Source organism: Heliangelus exortis, chromosome 15 (genome assembly GCF_036169615.1).
Source record: "Heliangelus exortis chromosome 15, bHelExo1.hap1, whole genome shotgun sequence".
Lineage (NCBI taxonomy): Eukaryota > Metazoa > Chordata > Aves > Apodiformes > Trochilidae > Heliangelus > Heliangelus exortis.
Genome location: NC_092436.1, coordinates 6,179,631 through 6,201,629, shown reverse-complemented (window position 1 = coordinate 6,201,629; position 21,999 = coordinate 6,179,631). Strand labels below are relative to the sequence as shown.

The window sequence follows — 21,999 nt, the reverse complement described above, 5'->3', positions numbered from 1 at the left end:
TATCATATCTTGTAACATGAAAATAGGAAGCAGATGCTGACTAAACCCTGACCTAACCTGAGGAGTATGGGTGCAATAATTCTTCCTTTAAGCAGCTGACTCTCATGGGAAAAACCCCAATGAAAAGCTTTAATATTATTCTCTGACTTGTGCAGAGACTGGCAACCAGAAACTATTCTTAAAAAAAAACCCAAAACTTGGGTGAAGTCTGCTATCATTCACACTTGCACAACCCCACAGGCTGATTACAGAGAATTTCTCAGCAAGCTGGACCTTGGGTGTTTGGGGACTGCAGTTGAAACTTAATTAGGGGCATCTTTAGTCTGTGCTCCAGACTGGCACCCAAAGCTGCAGGACAGAAGACATCTACCCATACAGAAAAAATCCATTATCATGCAACAAAAAATACAGGTTTGTGGCTGAAGGTCACTGCACTTCACAATCACCCTTTTAGGTTGCAAGACTGAAGCCACGGAGAACTTCCTGAAACCATTCCAGTGGTCTGGAACCACTTGTTCATGCAGCTGGTAACAATTATTACAGATTCTGTTGGGGACTTCAAAACATTAAAAAAAACCTGACAGACCCAAAGATGTCATGGCAGGAACAGTCTCTTGGATGACTGAATGTCCCAGCAGCCTGTGTCAAGCTGGGTGCCAGCATTCTGCTTAGCTGAATACAGCTGCTGTTTAACCTTGGGTATACAGGTACTCATCAGCCCTTACTGACAAAAAAAAAAAAAAACCCAACAGAAAATCCTAACAAAACAAGGCTTTTGTTTGTCATTTATTTTGCAAATCTACCAGTTCATTTTATGAAAGTATGAAATCTTATGTGGTTACACTAAACAGTTACATTACATTACAATCCAGGTAATACAAATAACAACTAATTTAGTTTTAGGTACTCTTGGATAACCAGAATGTTTAACATTAATAAAAATTAGTCATAAAGAAGAGAAAAATACCCTTGTGATTGTCAAAAAAATTTAGTCTGAAGCAAGGAAATCACTGCAGACTCTCCTTGTCCTACAAAAATTGAGAAATACTGATGTTTATTTACATCATCTTTCATTGTTAATGTTCAATTAGATATATAAAAAAAATTAAGTGCACACATCTACTCCTGATAACACGAACAGTTCACACGTTTCATTTTCTGGAAATCACATTTATAGTATAACATCACCATCATCCTTACTTTCAGATGCACAGCAATCCTGTAATATCTTTGTAAAATACACTAGAGCTTCAAATCTTCTCTGTTTGGATTCAGTGGGAGTAGGATCAGTTTTATATTTAATAAGCAGTCTTGATTTACTGAAATCCTTAGAAAAGAGCCTCTTTCCCAGGAGTGAAATTGATTTAGTGAGCAAAACACTGTAATAATTCATGAAAACTTTCAGTTTCACAATCTCTGGATATTGACACTGTAAGTGCATTGATGAGGACCTTCCTGCACCAACAGTCTTTCTTCTCCACCAGCAACAGGACCCACGAAGTTACCAAGTAACTGCACTTAGTAAGGACACAGAGCTATGTAAATATAAAGTACAAAAATCACAGAACACATTGAAAACTGCTCTCCTGACACCCATCTGACATATGTCTGGTGTCATCCTGCTGCCTGTTAGCTGCCATTTCTGATGAGACATCTGCATAATGCTTCTTAAGAAGCAATTAGGTGGTGCTTCAATTTTGGAGCTGCATCTCTACACTGCAGATAAAGTTTGAGGCAAAATGGTGAAGATGTTACTGGTGCATGCAATGCAGCAGCTTCACAGAAGCAGGAGAGCTGTTCGTGGGCCAAAAAAGGCAGATGCAGGTGTAATACTGATGGCCTGTGGCACAAAGCAGACTAAACCAGTTCATTCTTTCTTGTGACTTTCATCTAGGACATCCAAAAGGGCACAGACCCCCCAAAGCTCCACTCATGCATGCACAACAAACCTGTAGAACTTGTAATTCAGAAGTAAAGCCAGCAGCATCTTGGCAGGGCTTCTAGGAGAACCTGGCATTTACCACAGGAGTATCCTTTAACACTGATCACCTCAAAAAACTGTAAAGAAACCAGACAGTATACAAAAAACTATATAAACTTTTCCCCTGGACATAAAATGCCTTCACATTATGTAAGTTGAGGGCAATAACTGTTAAAGTGTCTACATAGCACTGTTCCCCTGAAGCAAAAGTTTGCAAAAGTTTTGGATGTGGTACCAAGCTGGTGAGAGTGGTGCTAGAACTGAGACTAGCAAGTTTCCTCCTTCCTGACAAAACAGGACAAACTGCTCTCATCCAGCATGTTAAAACCAGCTAGGCTGCATTTACTGGTGGCTGGCTGCACAACTTTTTCCAGAAGGCAGTTTAAAATGGTAATAGATGCTTCAGTTTCCCATTCTCAGATACCACATGATAAATATGATTTGTTCAGACCCTTTGTTATGAGCACACATTACGACAGCCCAACCCTGGTTTTACCACTGTGCCTACTTGTTTTCTAACTCTACTCATGTAAATGTAATGTCAAATCCTCTTATGAATCCTGAGCAACCATCCAGAATCACTTGTTCAACTGACATTTCTGTAATAATAAGGAAAGAAAAAAGAGTTGTGGGAAATTAAATCGTGCTCATGTTGCCAAGTTGTTAAAATTATATGGCAATATGCTTCCAGTAGTTGTAAGAAATTAATTTGTGGAGTGCTTACAAGCCTTACATCTACTAAATCTCAACAGGATATAAAATGCTATTTAAGTGATACAACTTACAAATTCTAAGGAGGAAAAAAAAAATCTGCAGCAAAGAGTGAAAGAAGAAATTAGATTCTTGTCTGCATTGATTCCTCCAGGCTGGATGTCTACAGCTGAGGAAGCCATGCAAGAGATCCCTGGTGAAAAACCTGGATGTTTACCTGTGCAAGCACCTCCACATCTCCCTTCTGCCATCTCTCTTCAGAAGATGAGATGGGACATGCTCAGTGAATTACTCCACTCCTGTAAACAGTGTCTGGCAAAACATGCAGCCAGATCCTCACACCTGATCTGTAGATTTGAGTTAATTTTTAAACTGTGCCACTATGCAATTACTGATATTCTTTTCTCACAATGTCAAATACAATATAAAACTTTGGATTTTCCAGAGAGAGTGAAATCAGCAAAGATGAAAAAAAAAAGAATTCTGGCAGTGATTTTACTGCTCCCTTCTGTAAGACAGAACCAGGGTAAGGCGCTTTGGCAATCAGCACCAAGTTTAAGCAACAAGCTTTGTATCACACAGAGGTTTTCTGCAGAAGTATGAAAAATTGAGTTGAAAAATTGAAAAAGCTGCTCTGAAACTACACTGTTTAATCCAGCAGTGGGTCCTTTTCCCAGGTACAGTACCTTTTGATAACAATAAGAGCACACAACACAAAACAGATCAGAACAGACTTGCTCAAGCTCACCATGGTTCTGATGGGCTACACACCCCGAGGGGCAATTCAAAGAGAACACAATTAATCAGGACAACACTGACTCAAAAGAATTCCAATCTTCACCTTGTGATGGAAGAAAGTTCACAAAGGAAAAGATTTTATTGCAAGTTGTACTACTCAGCTTGGCCACTCCTAATAAGAGACCAGAAGTATCAGAAACTCCCAAGGAGCCAAGGACAAAGAATTCCTATTTTGTAGATACTTTAAATATAGAAAGCTTTTTTTTAAAAAAGAAAAGCCACTGTACAATATTCCAGATGGTTTTCTCTCACAGACTTCCAATCTTTAAATCAACACTGACAGAAAATACATGCTTCAGTAGGAGTTTTGGCACCTTGCAATTTTGGAAAACTCTTGTGCTTATGGGACTGAGGCAGCTTGTTTGCAGACCCTTTCTCACAGTACCCAAGGGTCACCCGTGCTTCCTTCACACCAGCATCTTACTGGACTCAGCAGGTGCCTTCCTCAGAAGGTGCAAACTGGCAGCTGTCGTGGGAAACAGTGTCAATGCTCTGCACTTCTGACTGTGGGTGAATGGACACCTGGACAGCTATCTCTTGACCTTGCTCGTTCATGGATCCATCGTCCGAATCCCCGGCAGGCGAATTGCTGCGCTTGATTTCGGGGTTGCTGGGGTAAATTGCAGCCTGGGCACCACAGCCTTGGGGCTGTTTTCCCTCTTCACCAACCTCATCAGGATCCTCGACCCGCACGGCCTCGAAGATTTCCTCCATGAATGCCCTGCAGTTAAGGATCAGCGGGGGAAGGGGAATGCTCCTGGCGAGCTCTTCAATGTACCGAGCGAACTCCATGGTCTTAAACTGAGTGACTTTGGCCAACTCCAGTGTTTTGGCAGATGTGATGATAGGGATCCGCTTGGCTATCTCAAAAGCCTTCTGAAGCTTCTCAGCCCCTTCTGTCCTGAAGAACTCATTGATTGCCTTCTCCGTTTTGCGGAGGTGACTGCTCATCATGCACAGGCGGGTGATGTTTAAAATGAGTGTGATGGCAAAGGCAACCAGGCACACGACCATGTAGTAGATGCTCATGTCTCCTGAGGTGAAGACCACCCTGAGGGTGACAGTGTAATGGGAGGTGGCATTCTGATGCACAGCCACACAGGTGTATCGCCCCCGGTCAGCAAAGTTGACCTTTGTGATGTTAAGGGAATGATCAGCAATCCTCCACCGTCTGCCTGGAGATTCAAAAGAAATAAACTCAGCTAATGAGGCAAAAATCACTTGGTAAACCAGACACGTGCTGTTTGCTCCAGCCACAGGAGAAAAGCTTAGAAGCAAGCAGTCGATTTCTAGTGAAATCCAAACGGTACAGCAAGGACTGAAATTGCATTTTCATGCTTGTGATACAGAAAGCCACAACCCAGCCAGCAATCCTGGTGCTTAATGAGAAATTATTCTGCATGCTTGCTATTCTGATTCCTCTGCTTTCTCTCATCTGTGCTTTCTTGTGTGCTCCTGGACTGGTAGCTCCTTCTGACAGGGAGCCTAATTCTTAACTAGTGCTTCTCACTCACTGTATAACACTGTGTTGAAAGGCTGTCCCCTATAAAATTTAATTTTTGATATATTTGGAGTCAAAAGTCAAGTGACCCATGAAAAATATCAAAGTCTGTAAATGGCTCTGCTGGCAAAAGAATCCAGGGTTTTCTTAAGACAGTTTTCTGCTGAGCATGCAGTGCTGATATACAAAACCCATGTGAAAAGCAATCAATAAAAGCAGCTCACTATGCACTATTCCCTACACATTTGTAACTTAGGGGAAGAACTGTTTTCCTAACTCATTCTTTCAATTACTCTACTTTGAGCTAATCTCTGGGTGGCATTCATACAAAGAGGTTACTTAATACTTAAGACTCAAAGACAGCCTCCAAAGGATCCCATCAATTAGCTCAATGACCTTCATTAATACTACTAGAGAAAACCACATGTATCTCTACAAGACATTTTGACTACAGAGACTGCACTGTAAGAGCCAATGGCTATGAAAGTATATTCTTCCTTTAAAAAGGGGTTAAACAGCACATATTTCATCACTGGCCATAACATAGTTTGTTAGTCTTCATGGTCTCAATGGTGCATAAACCAGAAAATAAATGTAAGATGTTATTCCCTGCTTTAAAAAAATCCTGTAACAAAATTAAAGCACTGATTGCCATGTGGAAAAGGTCACAAATTTTGGAGAATTGTGCTTAATTCATATGTTTGGAAAAATATAATAGAAACCAGAGCAATTACTAAAAACACCCAGTTAGAATCTTGTAGGATGCAATTCACTCCTTCTGTATTGAACACCACGATGCCCCTTGAACAGCCTGATTCTGTGGGGCACTACAGAAAGATGGATGGGATAGAACAAAAGAACTCAAAATGCCACATGCCAGAGGGCAAAGAGCTTTGTCATGCTCTCTCCTTATCTCCCAGCTATAGAAATGGAAGGACAGGAAGAGAAAATTATAACAAAGTCCCAGAGGTTTTCAGACACTGTATAAAAAGGGAATATTGAAGGATAGAAAACAGCAGAAAAAGCTCACCTTCATCTTCCTGTTCAAGCAGGTGTCCCTTGGAGTTATACCAAAGAATATATTCATACTGGGTGATGTTCAGTTTACATTCAATTAAAATACTAGTCCCCTCTTTGGCTATGATATCATGGTGTGCTGGAGAACTTACTAAAGCTGCAGCCACTAAGGGAAGTGATGCATTGAAAGACCCCAAAGCAACTGTTCTGTTAAAAGCTACATTTTCCAGTGTAAATCCAACTGAGAGATCAGCACTAACAGTCAGAATTAACAGACAATAGCTGATCTTCATGGAAAGCTAGGAAGATTCTTTTTTCATTTAATGTGGGTATATGAGGCCATATGACATTAAGCTGTCTGTGGTGCTGTGAGACAGGAGAAGAGGCTCTTGATTTGTTCAGGGGTAGAAAATGTCTTGGATCCAAATGTGCTTTCCAGACAATCAATATTAGGAGTGGAAACTGAAAATCCAACTGAAAAAAAAAAAAAAAAAAGAAAAATAATTAAGTTTATTAATGATACCAAGCTTATGGCCTATTCAAATTCCATTTTCAGTAAACAGATTTTGATTAGCATAATATAAGCAGCTGAATGGTTCCAAATCAGAGCTCTGCTCAGAACACAGTAATCAAACAAGGGTAAGAAGGCATTAGTAGAACCTTCAGTCCTCTCCATGTTCATTCTTCCATCCAAATAAAGCATCTCAGAAACAATAATCATGAAGGGGAAAAAGGTTCAAAAAAACCCAACAAACAAAACCAACAACAAACTGCTCAGGGTATTCCAAATGTGTACCCATCTTTAGGGTAAAAAGACAAATCTGCATTTTTTAACAGAGAAAAAAGTGCTTTTTTAATAGAACATGAAAAGCAAGAAAGAACATTTAATTTCTTCCTTCCCACCAATATCAAAATGCTTTTAAGGCATAGTTTTCTAAAGTCAGTCTTTCATTCAGCATCTAGAGAAACATCTGATTTGTAGCATTTATACAGCAACTTAATTGATTTTAATGGCACAATTCATGCTTGCTGTCTAAATTCTATATAATATGCTTAGTTTCTTGTGTTGTCCTAGGAAATGAGGTCAGAAACCTACACCACACATCACAACCCAGCTGCCTTCAGTTAAAAACACCACTGCACTCAGTGCATTTCCCTCCACAGCATTTGATGCAGTTACAGCTCAGGGTAGCTCTGCCATGAAGACAAATCCCTCCCTTCATTACTGGATCAAATGCATAGAATAACCTCCAGTATTCCAAAATAACCTCCCAACTAATAATGTTATGGATTTATTAGGGATTAATTCCAGTATCTGCTGTACTGTGTTATTGTCACATTAAATTTAAATTGTTAGGTTTTTCCAAGTGTCTGAGACATTCCTCCTAAAATGACATTAAGAACCTCAGTCAATTATTTAACACAAGAAACACTCAGCAACACTTTCCCCTCATAAGAATAAGACAATTATCTTCAGTAATTGCATATGCTCTCCACTCTATCTGCACTGAGCTTGCATAATGTATAAAACATTGGTAACGGGTCATTGAATTTTACTATTAAACTCTTCAAGGTCTGATTTATTAGAAATTGTTTGTCACATTTTGTTTTTGGAAAAGCCATTACTGCTAAGCAGACAATGATCTCTCACTGCTGAGTGCTGGGAAAAATAAAATGATTTGTGAAATCCATATTCTTCAACTATCACACTTATGCAAAACAGCTGCTGGAGCTGATAAAGGATCCAAAAAGGATAAAGCATGAACAGTGCCAACATCACAATTGTTCAAGAAAGCATTAAGCCCAAGCAAGATGAAATGTGCAGAATAAAAACTGCCTATTTTGCAGCTGACCCTGAAGTTGAGCTCAACATATTTAACCTTTATGAAACCATAAATTGTGATAACATATAGTGGTGGAACATAAAAATCCATGATACCTATGCTTGCATGAATCATCTTTGGCTCTCATCCTGAAAAAGTGTGAATGTTGTACTGAGAGCACTCTAAGGAGTCCCACTGAGGTCAATGGGAGTACTGATAGTACTTAAAATTACACATTTGTAAGGCACTGCAAAACTGGGGCTCCAGGGGCTGTGAGTTATATGGCTTTACATTCACTGCTCATAACATCATTCCCCACCTGGAGAAAAGAGAAGCAATAAACCCAGACACACCAGAGAGAGCACTGACTGCTCTGACTGCCACTTTTGGAGCAGGGCATGGAAACCTGGATTGGCATTTACAACCAGCTAACTGGTAATAATGCACAATAAATAGGTCACTTTTGCACTGAGCAGACCTTCCTGCTCATAGTCTGATGTCTTGCAGAGGCAAGGCTGCTGTGACCAGGCTGCAAGGTCCCTCTGACAGTCTTTGGAATCTGCACACGGCAGAGCCCTGAGGACATTAACTCCCAGGAAATCCATGAAGCTGTCTCAGAGGGAGCCACCACCAGCGTTCCCAGCTTGGTAACTGCTGCACCACAGCCCCAAAACCAAGGAAAGGAGCAAAGCTCCAGCAGAGCAGAGCGGAGCTCACTTGCCCAGGGCTTCCTCGCGGCTTTGCCGGGTGCGTGGTCCCTCGGGTGCTGACACCCATCAGGGGTAACTCAGGAAGGGCACGGGACCAGCTGCACACCAGAAAAAAAATTATTTTTTCCCCCATCAGCTAAAACCGAGCGGGCACAGAGCCACGCGGGCTGAGAGCCTCAGCATTTGCTCGTGGAAAAACCCGTCTAGAGCTGGACCGAGGACAGCAGGGCACACAGCCACCTCCCCACTCTGCAGCCACGCAGCCTGACGTAACGAGGGCGTGACGTCACTCAAAAAGACCGTCCTCCTTCCCTGCCCCCCCCATCCCTCCCCGTGGATTTCCATGCCAAAACAGCGAGGTGAGACACGGCTCCCCCTCTCCTTCCCCTTCCCCTCCACCCTCCTCCGACTTCTTCCACAGCACAGGGGAGGCCGCGGAACGTCCCCGCGCCGCTGCGCCATCCTCCCACACTCTGACGTCGCCAAGTAAAACCCAGCGTCACCGTAACGCAGCACACCGCTCCCACCGGGGAGATGGTAGCCGGACACGGCCCACCCTGCCCGCCCCAGACCGCAGCCCCCACCTCGGCCCCCCGCGCACCTCCGCCGCCACCGCCTCTCCGCCCGGACAAACTTCCCTGCGCGTTCTTCCGGGATGGGCCGCACTTCCGGGGCCGCCACCCGGGGCCGCTCTGCGCCTCCTCTCGATGGTTGCGGTCCGCCAGGCTGGGGGAGAGCGGCGCCGGTGGGGCAGCGGGGCGGTGAGGAGGGACCGGGACCGGGGACAGGGATCGGGGTCGGTGCGGCGGAGGGTGCCTCCGGAGAGCCGGAGCACAAGGAGCTCGAAAGGGTCTTCTTTAGGAGCGGGAGTCCCAAAGGGAAGGGGGCCTCTGGGGCACCTGAGGCTCCGCCATGGGGCAGGCGGTGCCCTGGGGCGCTGTGGGCTCATAGGCGGGGGTGCCATGGGGGGCTCTGGGGAACCTGCGGGTCCCCTGTGGGTCAGGCAGGGCCGAAGGGGGGGATTGTGGAACCCTCGGGGTCTCCCAGAGAAAGGGAAGCACGGGGAGGGTGTCAGGGCTGGGGAGCGCGGGAGGTGTCGCGGGTGGGAAAGGGCCCGGTGCGGTGTCCCGGGTGGGGACGGATCGCTGCGGGGTCCCAGGAGGTTCATGGGGAAATGGGTGGGAGATGTCTCCAGCCTGTCAGCCCCTTGCAGAGGGGCTGCTCTCCCCTTCCTCTTCAAGCCAACCCCACTCCCGGGCTGGGGATCGCTGCCCCGATTGCATCAGGAGCTGCTTCTCCTGCTGGGTGCTGGGGGGGTGCGTGGGGTGCTCGGCGTGGCACTGCCCGTCCCTGCCAGCTGCTGCCTCCCGAGCTGCTGACCCGCAGCTGGGGAAGAGCTGCCAAGCAAGGCCTGGGGAGAGGAACCTCTGCCCTGCGAGGCAGCTGCAGCCTGTGCCAGGTCAGGGCCTGCTGTTGTGGCAGCTGGAGCGCTTTCCAAAATCTCGGTGGTTTTAATGCCCACGCAAAGCTCAGCCCTAAGTACAGAAGTCGCTGCCTCCCTGCACACCTGGCTTTCTGACAGCTGTCCCCCTCTGTATCCAACAGCCTTCAAAACAGCCATCACAAGCAATTTGGTTTGGCTTTTGTTTGGGGAAGCAAGTAATGGATTTAATTATCAGAAGACTTTTTGTACCTTTCATTTGCTTTTCAGAGTTGGCAGCCTGTTTGTTTCCTGTGGAGAGGGTGTGACAGGGAGATAAAGCCACGTGTTTCTTTGGGACTAAACTTCCAAGTGTGACGTTTCTTCCAGTCAGACATAACTTGGTGTGCACATTCCCTTGCAAACATAATTTATTCATGCAGGTATGATTTCTGCCTTAGTTGTGTTTAATTATTGAAAACACAAATGTGAGGCTTTTGAATTAATGTCAAAGTGCACAAGAGAGTGATTATCAGCTTTGCTTTCTGTGGCTGTCGTAGTCATGTCTGAGACAGACAGCAGTGAAAATCTGAAAGAAGAAACATCTTACAAAGATGAAAATGAACAGAAAGCAGAAGAACTTGGCTGTGCTGAGAGCAATGAAGAGCAAGAGCAAGATCAAGAGCCTAAGCCTGTGCCTATGACTCGGAAAAGACCTGAGCCCAAATCCCCAAGTCAGCCTCCTGCCACAGAAAAACCTGCAGCTGAAACCCTCAAGGTACATTGCTGTGCTAGCTCTGCATAACACACATTTCATGGCTTGGGCACAGAATGATCCTCACCACTCCTTTTCTGAAAATTCATATTGCACTTTATCTGAAAAGAAAAAGCTGCACAAGGGCTGCATGTCACAGGCTGCTTGTGTTCTCCCCTCTGCAATGCCTGCATCACTCTCTTCTGCTTTTTTCCATTGAAGGTCTCAGATTCTGCTGCTGCTGTTCAGACAGGATGGGGGTACTGGGGAAGCTGGGGGAAGTCTCTTCTGTCAACTGCATCTGCTACTGTAGCTACTGTAGGTAAGGCTCTTTCTGGTATTTGATAAATATTTTAACCATACTTCATGTCTCAAGCTAGTGCTTTTGAGCTTGTTTCTAGAGAAAGGGATTTCTGTTATAGAGGCTGTTACTGAGAAAATGTCAAGGGAGTTGTTCTAATAATGTACAATGTACAAACAATGTACAAACTTGTATCAAAAGGTACAATGAAATTAGGGAGATATGCACGGCCAAAAGTGCTTCCAAGTTTTAACTTGAAAGCATAATATTCAGCTGGTATTTTAAACTGCTGTTCAGCTGGTATTTACAGGTTAATGTAAAAGCTGAGTGGAAACCCAGGTTCATTACATTGGTAAGTGAGATGGATAACAGTGGCTTTCTGTGCTGGTTAAACTATCTTGAGCAAGAGGAATAAAATAACACAAACCAACATGTAGCCTTAATCCTGTTTCTGTTCTGATTTCTTTTATATCTCATGTACTTAAAGTACTATTGGTGTCTTCTCTAGGTCAGGGTATTTCAAATGTAATAGAAAAAGCAGAAACAACCCTTGGGATCCCCAGTCCTACTGAAATCTCTTCAGAGACTAGAGATGCTACAAGAGGTCAGTTTTTAATGCATTGAAACACTGAAGCATTTCTTATAACATAATCAGCCCCAAAATACCATTCCCTTACTCTGCATCTTTGCATATTGAAGTAGATAGCTAAAATGTGCTAAAATAATACTCTATTGCTTACTTTTGTTGGATCTGAAAAGTAGGTAGGGAAATATTCCCAGTTCTAGCCCTGCTCTTGGCTGACACTTGCTGTTTGTTAATTTTCTCCACTCTGCTGCTGACAGGATCTTTCTTTGGGAGTGAGGAAGTTAATTTTCTGCCTTCTAATGCAGGAAGTGAGAATCCTGGTGCTGGCAGCACAGATACAGTTGATGATGGCAGTTCCTTTCCCATTGCTGGGGCTCTTGGAGTTTTATCAACCATCTCCACTGCTGTCCAAAGCACAGTGAGTTGGGAAGTCAGGAGAAAATGGGCTTAAGAGAACATTGTGGCTTTTGCCTTCTATCTGAATGTTGTATCAAGAAACTTTTGACTGGTGAGAAACTGTTTCAAATTTCAGGCAACCTTTATCCTGTGTCTTGCTTCTAACTGGTACTTACTGTGTAAGTTGACTTGAATTGCAATAGTTCTGTATTAAATGTTGATATGTAACAAAAAAACCCTCACACCCTAAAGGTGGACTGTGGTGCATGCATTCCCCTGCACCTCTTGTACTCTTTTTTCTATGCTCCCTTTATAGTATTTAAGTAAATGCAGGGTCAGACTCATTCCTGGAATATTTTCACAGTTTTCCACAGAACTGTCTAGAGGTGAAATCCATTCTCCTCTTCAAAAAACTTCTCTGAAACCAGCCCAAATTGCTTGGCAATCACTGTGCTCCTGTGACCATGGGAAATTCCCTTCAAAGGAACCCATTACCCTTAGAAACTGCTTTTGTCGTCTGCTGGCTTATCAATTTGCCTGTGAATCTCAAGGAGCTGCAGTTGGGAAGCTCACTTTATCTTTTAAAGGCTTGAACAAGAGTTAGCAAGCAAAACCCACAGGTCTAGTGTTTTCTGATTAGAAGGATGAGAATGAAACACTTTTAATACTTTGATGTGCTGAGAGCCAGCTTGTTCACAAAATAAAAATGTATTTCCCCTCAGATTGCTGCAGCTGTCTGAGTGCTATATTGAACTGTGGGATGATAATGGATTGTGGCTCCTTCTTTATCCTTCTGCTCTCTTTGTGGCAATTAGGATTGAATTTTAGGGTAACAAGGACCAATTTGGCTTGATATAAATCCCCCAATTCAATTTCTTAAATTGTATAGTCTTCTGTAAGTTTTATGTGCTTTCTATAACCAAATCTGATTCCTAGGGAAAAAGTGTTATTAGTGGAGGTCTGGATGCCTTGGAGTTCATTGGAAAAAAGACAATGGATGTAATAGCTGAGGGAGACCCTGGATTCAAAAAAACAAAGGGCCTAATGAACAGAACCTCTACTTTATCTCAGGTAGGGCAGTTCTGTATCAGCTTCTCATTGCCTTCTCTCATCTCCCTTCCTTTGTGGTTCTGGCATTAAGATACCATTTACTATTGAATGAAAAGCCTTCTCCTGCCATATTCTGTATCATCTGGCACTGACCTGAGTCTTCTGCTTTTCTTTTTCAGGTCTTACGAGAGGCAAAGGAGAAAGAAGAGCAGCAGACAGCTACTGAGGTTGCCATGGCTACAGAGAAGAAAGCCCATTATGGGTTACTGTTTGATGAGTTTCAGGGTCTTTCACATCTAGAGGCCTTAGAGATGCTTTCCAGAGAGAGTGAATCAAAGGTAACAGCCTTGAGCAATCTGCCTTTTATTTTGATTTCAACGGAGCAGGGAAAAAAAATACTAAAAATATATGTATATACAGGTAAAATCAGGTGCTCAGGGCTTTCTATAACATGATTGATTACACAGCTTCACACTGACCCCTGTATGGTGGTCTGGGGTTTACCTTGGGAACATTTTGTCCAGTCCTCAGGTCCCAGGGACACTCTCTTTACCCATCTAGCCTCAGTTCCTGCATGTTTTCCACAACTTTGTACAAGTTACTCTCTCACCATACCCACTTATTTGTGGCCTTGGTCTGGAGAAGAGGAGAATTTTGCAAGCACAGCAAAGATTGTCCTCTGCCTTGGGACATGCAGTTTCAGATGTCATTCACTTTTTTAATGAAAGGAATTTGAGTAACTCCTTAGGAATCCATTGTTGCATGATGGTGATTCAGGAGCAGATCTTGCCTTTCCTCCTTCCTGGAGGAAAATAACTCTTTAACATCACTCTATGGTGTTTTTACATGCATTTTAAACCTGTGCTGCTTTTTCCATTATGTTTATTTTTCTTGTTTGATTTATGATTCTCTCTTTGGCTGTGCTGCCCCTAACTAGGTGAAATCAGTCCTAAATGCCTTCTCTGGAGATGAGTTGGACACACTGAAGGAGGAAATGGACCAACTCAAAGAAGCATTTTCTTTACCTGAATTCTTTGAAGAAGAAGAGGAAGAAAAGAAGGGTAAGAGAGCCCCAGGCTCTGGGAGGAGAAACTGGTTCTCAATGAAATTCTCAGTGTAGAACCAATCAGCCCCAAGATCACTAGCAATGGGCATGGTGCCAAAGCTAAGTTATTCTTTAGCTGGATGCTTAATCCTAAAGCTGTCTATGGCCAGGAGATACCCTTTATCTCTGGAAAGCTGCTGTGCATTAATTCTGTAGTGAGAACAATTTCTTGCCAGAGCAGGATTAGAGTTGCTTGACTCCTGGGCAGTTCATGACCTCGAGCCAAGATCCAAATTTGAAGAGATGCAGGGTTTCCCTGACCATGAGGGAAAGACTGTGAATAGAGCTGTCCAACCTATGGAAAAGTAAAAAGCCTTTTAATTTATTTTTAAAATGAGTTAGCCACACAGACCAGAAGACTCAGAGGTGCCTCCATACAAAAGCCTCATCTGATTCTTGAGAACTATGCAGATTTAAATGTAAATTTCTTGCATTTCTTTTACCTAAATGGCTCATCAGGGAGGGATTACACACCTGTGCTTGCTATCATTTAACATTTAATGTATCTTTTGTATTTGCACATGATGGATCTCACAGCCTTCCCCCCACTGTTAACATCTGCCCTGTTGTACATAATAGGAGAACCATAGACTTCAAGTGATATTTCAGACTCTCCAAGGTGATGAAATGCTGCCTGTAAGGAAAAAAAAATAATTAAAAAATACTTTAGCTACAAAACCAGAACTGAGAAAGCAAAACTCATCTTCTGGCACTGCTGTCTCCACCTTTTCAAAACTTGTTTTATAAATTGTATTTAAATGGTCCGGGTTTGATGCATTTTTTCCTGAGGTGATGATTCAAAGAGATATAAAAGAAACAATTGTCAGATTTGTGCAGAACTAGTTGTGCATTGAAGTGCTACTTTTTCCTTTGTCTGTCCTTTGTGGATTCTTTAACCTTTCCTGTCCTTTAGGAGATGAGGAGTTCACAAAAGAAGTTACAGAGTTGTTTGCAGAATTACATATCTCCTCAAAGCCAGAAAAACTTATCATGGTGAGTTATTTTCCATCTTCTGAAATCTGGAGGGATCCCAGCTGTCTTTGAGATCCTTTGACAATGGTAGGCAAAAAAGATGGGCCATTTCCTTTGACTTTATGGGGGTTCTGTAATGCCTTTGTCTCTGAATCAGTAGAACCAGTGTTTGCATTGTCACTGGATAGTGCCAAAGATAACCAAGAGCAGTAAGCCTTCAGCTACCACAGTGCAGTCAGCCTACAGTCACAAATTGAAGCCCTTCTGTTGGTACAAAGCAGCTGGTTTTGCTACCTTCAGAAGTTGGTATGAGGTAGAATTGTCTTTATTGCCTTCATTTCACTACCCTTCAGATCCACCAAGTGGCACCAGCATTCTGTGATTTTAAAGCACATCTGTTTGTCACAGGCTTGATAACCCCCAGCACCTGTTGCTAGGAAAATGACTGCTCTCAACTAAGTCAATGCAACCAACCCTCTACAAAGTATTGAAGGCACTAGGATCATTTGTGCTGGTTCTTCTCACTAGCTCAGGACTTGTAGCTGTTTCCTTATCTAGAGAAATGCAATACTCCATGTTTTGTGGTGTGCAGGGAGGGCTTCGTTCCAGCCATTAAATACTATGATACATCTTCATGTAGGTGAGGAAATCTGCTTATGAATGGATAGCACAATTCAACAGCAGTCTTCCTAAAGAAGAAAAAGAGAGTGAAGGAAACCAAGATGTAGAATCCAGAGATGGTGACCATCATGCTAAAAAATCAGTAGAGGTAACTTGAGTATTGAATATGTGACCACATAATGTTTATCTGGCTGCTAAGTTACATCTGTGATTCCCAGAATTTATTGGTTTCTATTTCTGTGTGATTCACTTGTTTTAATTAATAAAAGCTGCTAATTTTTGTATGGTATAGGAGATCTTTTTAACTCTTGCAGGATATTCATGCTATTGCCATAAGAAGTCTGGCTGAACTGACAGCATGTTCCATTGAAATGTTTCACAAAACTGCAGCTTTGCTTCTACATGGTCAGAAGCAAGAAGTGACAGCCACAGACAGAGCCAAGTCTCTTTCACAGTGAGTTCATCTCTTAGTAAATATGTATCATATAATTACTTACATACTGATTAAACTATCTAAGAATTATTTGCAAATCCATGGGATGCAGGACTCTTGAATTCCACATATGTATTCAAAGTTGCAGTGGGTGGTATGTCTGTGTTCCAGAAGAATTCATCTCTCTGTTTTTTTTTTTTCCAGCTAAAAGACATTTTTTGTTAAGAAACAGGAAACACTTCTTGAAAGCTTTTATAGTGCCAAGAAGAATGTTTGCTCTAAGCTTGTGCTAGTTAGTAGACAGACATTTAAAATGTGACAAAGCAGTTGTATAAAAATTATCCTTAATTACCTCTTTGTTAATCATTCAGTATGCTAGGTATTTGATACAGTAAAATTACTGCAACTAATTAGTAGATTGGTCTTACCAATAATGCATAGTAGAAGATTTTCCTTTTCTGTCAGGAGATAATTGGTGAGTGTATGAGAGAAGCAGCATTTTCTAATACAGAAAATGATGCTTGTTGGTTAAAAAAAAAAAAAAAAGCAAGTTAGTACTTTTCTTTCTTCAGTGGATTTGTCTGCCCTCTGAATGCTGTTTTAGATCTTCAACTTGAATTATTTATTCTTCAATATTTCTACTCCATAATTTATTTGGTAAACTTCTGAATCTCCATACACTGTTTATATGCTTTATAAGTTTTGGTTTAATCTAGCTTTGTATGCATAGAAACAAGGTACTCATGTTTCAGAAGAATGCTAAAAGAAAGTTATTCTTGTAGATTGTATTTACTACATGGTTTTCTCACTCTTCTTCCACAGAGTAACTATTATGCTGTGTAAGGAACTATCAGCTTTCTCTAAAGAGTTTACTGTGTGCTTAACAACTGCAGGGGTAAGAATTACACCGTGTTTCTTAGGAATAAGGTGTGGTTAGTTGATTACAGCCTGGGGATCTTCACTGTATTTATATAGACAGTTTTTTGCCCTGTGAGCTTACCTTCTATGCCACTTTTCCCCAAATTCTGGCATCTGAATATATGCTGAGCTTTTGAGTGTTTCCTGCTGAATTCAGACTGCCACAGGGTGGGAGTGGGAATTGGACACAGGAGAAAATAAGGTTTGTGATCCTGTTGTGGATCCAAAACATTCAGGTGCTACTGAACATATATCATTTTCTCCAAATTCTCTGCTTCCCACAGTTCATTTGAAGATTTAATATGTGTATTCACATGCTACTTGTACTGGGCATATGTGGGTTCCTTTGTTCTTATGTGCATGCTACAGGACAGATCCTCTGCAGCTTGTACTGGAGCTTTCCTGTAGTCAAGGGAGCAGTGATGATTTTAAACTGAGGATTTAGCTTTGTCTTGCTAGAAGAAATGTGCTCAAATTTTCAATCAGAATAATATATGTCTGATCTCTGCAGGTCAAAGAGAAAGCAGATGTGCTTAATCCATTAATCACTGGAGTGTTTCTGGAGGTCAGTTATGCTAAAGCTAAAAAGTTAATACTTAAAAAATACATATGCTGGTTTTTTCCACTTCTTTATCTTTAGACATGCCAGGTTCTCTAACCCATGGTTTTGTTCTGCTTACCTATCTAATAACTTAAAAGTTTTAATAAATGTCTGTAGATTTGCACAAGACGTGAATTATCTAGTGAAGAATGAATCATAGAATGCCAGGTTGGAAGGGACCTCAAGGATCATCTAGTTCAACCTTTCTAGGCAAAAATATAGTATAAATGAGGTGGCCCAGTACCCTCTGAAATTGAGTTTTAAAACTCAATGTTCAATGTAGAAGAGAGAACCTTATGTGGTCTCACCTGACAGTTATGATGAGTCAGAAGACACACATCAGCTTGCTCAGCAGTCTGGATTTCTAGAGTTTAAATGTCCAAAGTCAAACCTTAGCCAAACTCATAAATAAGCATGAAAGAGTCCCAACACTTCCCAGCTGTAAAGTTGCTTCTCAATGCCTGTAAACTTTTGAGGTGTGGTAGGAAATGGGTGTTTCCTGGTTTTGTGATCTTTCTTCCTGCCACAGCATGCTTATGCTCCACTGTGAAATAAATTCTTCTCATCTATTATTAAAAACAGTATCCTGCATTTAGACTGTTGGGTCTTGTTTGGCAGTTTTTAAGTCAGTTGCTTTTTTTTGTCTAATGGCATACAGCCCCTTAAAAATGTAATAATAAATTTGTAGAATAATAATAGATTTCTAGAACGAAGCCTTAAAAATTCAGCATGCACTAGGCTTCTGTTTATGTGCATTAATCAATGCTGTTTGAAATGTGTATGTTATTAGTAAAGCATAATTATTCAAGTGTGTATTTTGATTTCTGTTTTCATAGGCTTCAAACAGTGCTTCATATATCCAAGATGCCTTCCAGCTCTTGCTGCCTGTACTGCAGATCTCTCTTATTGAAACCAGAACGGAACTGTCACAGCAATAAAAACCCTTCTAATTAAGAACTTTTTGACCTTCCCACTTCATAGTTTCCATGCTGGAGAATGATGTAATGGCTGTTATTAAATGGAAAAAGATTAACTCTGATCACTGCTGCTGCTGCAAGAATGGTGATTAAATACAGTTTGGCAATGACAGCTCTTACAGTGCATTGTGAGATGTGATTAGTGTAGCCCAGGTTGGTGGACAACGTGACAGACTTAAGGTGCAGATTGCTCCTCTGTTTTCATGAACTGCCTGTATCTTTTCACTGAAATCCCTCTGCTGTATGTGTTAACAAGCTCTTTGGAGAAGCTCTCTGAACTGTGAAGGCAGTGCTGGAGAAGAGTAGCAGCTAGCTAGTTAGAGTTAGCTAAAATCATGGTGTGATTTTTGAGTTAGAGAGACATAATTAGGTTCCTGATAGCTCTGCACTGGTGTTGAAATGAATATTGAATAGGAGGTGCAAGAAAAGGCAAATATTTTTGATTATAATCCTTGCAGTTCCTAGGCTGGAAAGAACAGAGTGGAAGGATTCTTCATTGAGCCATTTTTGTTGAAGAGAAGCACTGGCTTCCTGGAGGTGTCTGGTGGTGTCAGGGATGTGGGATGGGCACTCTTTCTAGGGTGCTGTTTCTCATTCTCTTTCAGGGTGCTTGCTTCAGCACAAACTGGGAAAATGCTGATCTGGCCCTAAGAATGTGGGTAGTTTTCTTTAAAGCAGTAAAGGAGAACTGGCTAAAAAGGGGTGGATTTGTGTTTGGGCAATTTAATGAGATAATTTAGCAGGAGAACTTTCCTTTTTCAATGCAGCTTGACATGTCAGCCACAGGCTGTTCACAAACTCAGATACTGCTTCTTTCCTGTTATAACACTGTAACACAAAGCTCCTTCTCGGAAGGCATAAAGTAGGGGGAGAGGAAGCAATTTGATTCTGTTAGCAGGAGGCCTAATTTCTCTCAGAAGCTGTTCCACATATAATATCTGTTTCTTTGCGCTGTGAAAGTTCCCTGCTTTGTTCCTTTTTGCAGTTTCTATCTTTTTGAACCTGCCCGTGGAGGGGGAGCAGCCTCTGTTTGAATTATAAGAGAAATGCACAGCTAAAATGGAACTTCCAGAAGTTCAGAATAACTTAACTGGAGGTGACAGTGTCACACCTGCCTCTCTACTAGCTCATTGGTAACAGTGGTGCTCAAATCCTATTTTGAAAATCCTCTGGGTTTTAGCAGGTCTTGTACATTTCTGCTGCACTGAAGGCTTAACTTTCCCATGCTCTGCTTGTGCAGTAGAGAAGTGGTTTTATTATAAGAATACCTTCTGGCTAATGCTCCTCTGATTTTATATATCTGGAAAAAAACTTGCCTTAGTCTTGTTTTGATTGGTCAGATCTCTAAAGGGAGAGCCTATTTTTGCATCTTAAAGAAAACTAGAAATGGTGTCTGGTGTAAAAACATCTGCACTACAATAAACTATTTTTTTCTTTACATAGATAGCACTATTAAATAAAGGGTTTTTTAATTTTTTTTTTAAACAACCATTTCAGTTAAAAGCTATGAAGATAGCATTAGGCACGAACAAAATGAGAAGAAAGAACTGTGGTGTTTTTTCCTCTCTGCCCATATTGTGGTGTGGGGGGCAGGACAGCTGAGGCTTTCCTCAGGTCTAGGTACTGCCTCAATAGAAGGAGGGCTCTCAGCCCAGGCTGGGGATTGAGAATTCCCACTGCCAAGCTCCCAGTTCCTGCATCAGTGCAAAAATGGCAGCTTTGCTCGTGCCACAAAACTGAAAGGTACAGAAATGTCAGAAGAGAAGAAATAAAGATAACAGGTTTCTATGAAGCAGCAGCTGTTTTTCTTGCAGATAAATTCTGCTGACCTGCAGTGCTTTTGTGCAGAGTAGTTTAGTAATTAAAGGAAACTGAATTATTTAAGATTTGTTTTGGTTCATTTTTGAAGATGCAGACAGTAATTCTTTCAGTCGTGTGCCCACCTGGATTTTCTTATAGCAACCAGTAATCAAACATGCACCAGCTTCACTAGTAGGGCTGCAGCAGATAGAAAAAAAAAAAGTAATTCAACTGTTGCTGAAATCTTCCTCCCCAGAAGATTCATCAGAATTCAGCATCCAACTGTCTGGAGGTCTTATTGCTTGGTCTTGCCTTGTGCATGAACCTAATGAGAGCTGGCAGTAATTTGAGCACTTCTGGTAGTGTTTGGGGAGGTGAGAGTTGGCTTAGAATAGATAAAGAGTTGGATAAGATGCTGGCAGTGACTTGGAGGGGGGAACTTCTTTCCTGGGGAGGGATTCTGTTACTTGCAGCTGTAAAAGCTGCTTTCTGGCAGCTGCGATGGAAAGGTTTGAAATGGAAAAGGTTTGGTCCCCTTGATGGGCTTTGGGACTTGCTCCCAGCCCCTGCCAAGCCACCTTCCCAGGGACATGTTCATTATTAAAGCCCTCACGTTCAGCAGCACCAAAACCTCTGACACAGGCAGCATGAGCAGTTGTCCTCATTTGTAAGAAGCAGCAGCTGCATTGCCACTGGTTGCCCCAAGCAAGGGGACAGCTGTCCTGGGTCACCCACAGCACAAATTAAATGGTCTGACTCAGAGGCAGGAAGGGGAGGAGGAGACCTTTTGGCCTTGTTTTCCCAGGTTGTGTGCAATGGATCCTAAATAAACAGTGGTCTACAGTGATGTGATTTAAGCAGAGATTGGTCTTCCATAGCCAAAGGCTCCTTGGCGTGGCAGTGGAGGACCTAAGTGCCCAGTACTGTGCTAACTAAAGTTTTCTGGGAGTTCTGCTGACCCCTCACAGCTCTACACTTGGACAGCAGCTCAGAGGAGGCCACGTACTGGAGTTTCAGGTGCTGCCTGGCATGTTGCTTTCCTTCAGGGGCACTTCCAGGGACTTAAAAGTGGCTGTGGCTGCCACTCTCTGCTGTCCTGCTGTAAGGTGCTGGGGGCTGCAGCCTGGCTTGATGGTCAGGGCAGTCCCTGAGACCCAGTTCCCTGGAGTGATGCTTTGTGTCCCCATGTTCAGGGACTGATGGTAGGACTGTCCCCTGGGCTGCTTTAAGGGGAGGATGCTGCAGGCTGAGGTTTCTCATATCAGAGCACCAAGAGCTGGGGCTGGCAGGGAGTGAGCAAGGAGGTCACCAGTTAAACATAAGGTCAAGCATGGTGTTTGTGTGGAAAGATCCTCCTAAAAGGGTGGCTCAGAGGAGTGGGGTTGGATGCCAGCTGGTCCTGACACCAAACATCTTTCCTGGATCTGGCCCAATGCCCAGCAATGTGTTCCTGTCTGCGGCTCCACCGATTTCCTTTTATTATACCTTTTAGTAGGTAGAGAAAACAAATTAGCTTTCAGGTAC

The 21,999-nt window shown here is 42.5% G+C and overlaps 2 protein-coding genes across 3 annotated transcripts; one reads left to right on the top strand and one right to left on the bottom strand.

Moving 5' to 3' along the window:
• Window positions 1-773: 773 nt before the first annotated feature.
• Window positions 774-9,273, bottom strand: MFAP3 (microfibril associated protein 3). Of its 2 annotated transcripts, none has more exons than XM_071759338.1 (3): window positions 9,143-9,273; window positions 6,022-6,482; window positions 774-4,665 (listed from the first exon to the last, which is right to left on the bottom strand). In XM_071759338.1, the coding sequence occupies exons 2-3, from the start codon at window positions 6,299-6,301 to the stop codon at window positions 3,920-3,922; spliced, it is 1,026 nt and encodes a 341-aa protein (XP_071615439.1). In that variant the 5' UTR covers window positions 6,302-6,482; window positions 9,143-9,273; the 3' UTR covers window positions 774-3,919. The 2 variants fall into 2 exon arrangements, with proteins under 2 accessions (XP_071615439.1, XP_071615440.1); XM_071759339.1 differs by having other exon boundaries at window positions 9,126-9,198.
• On the top strand, window positions 9,203-20,153 carry FAM114A2 (family with sequence similarity 114 member A2). The gene is made up of 15 exons (XM_071759332.1): window positions 9,203-9,302; window positions 10,253-10,404; window positions 10,522-10,739; window positions 10,938-11,037; window positions 11,525-11,620; window positions 11,908-12,020; window positions 12,935-13,069; window positions 13,228-13,386; window positions 13,986-14,109; window positions 15,067-15,146; window positions 15,766-15,894; window positions 16,061-16,200; window positions 17,002-17,074; window positions 17,609-17,662; window positions 18,535-20,153. Exons 3-15 carry the CDS (start codon window positions 10,524-10,526, stop codon window positions 18,634-18,636), a joined length of 1,521 nt encoding a protein of 506 aa, XP_071615433.1. The 5' UTR covers window positions 9,203-9,302; window positions 10,253-10,404; window positions 10,522-10,523; the 3' UTR covers window positions 18,637-20,153.
• Window positions 20,154-21,999: the final 1,846 nt, after the last annotated feature.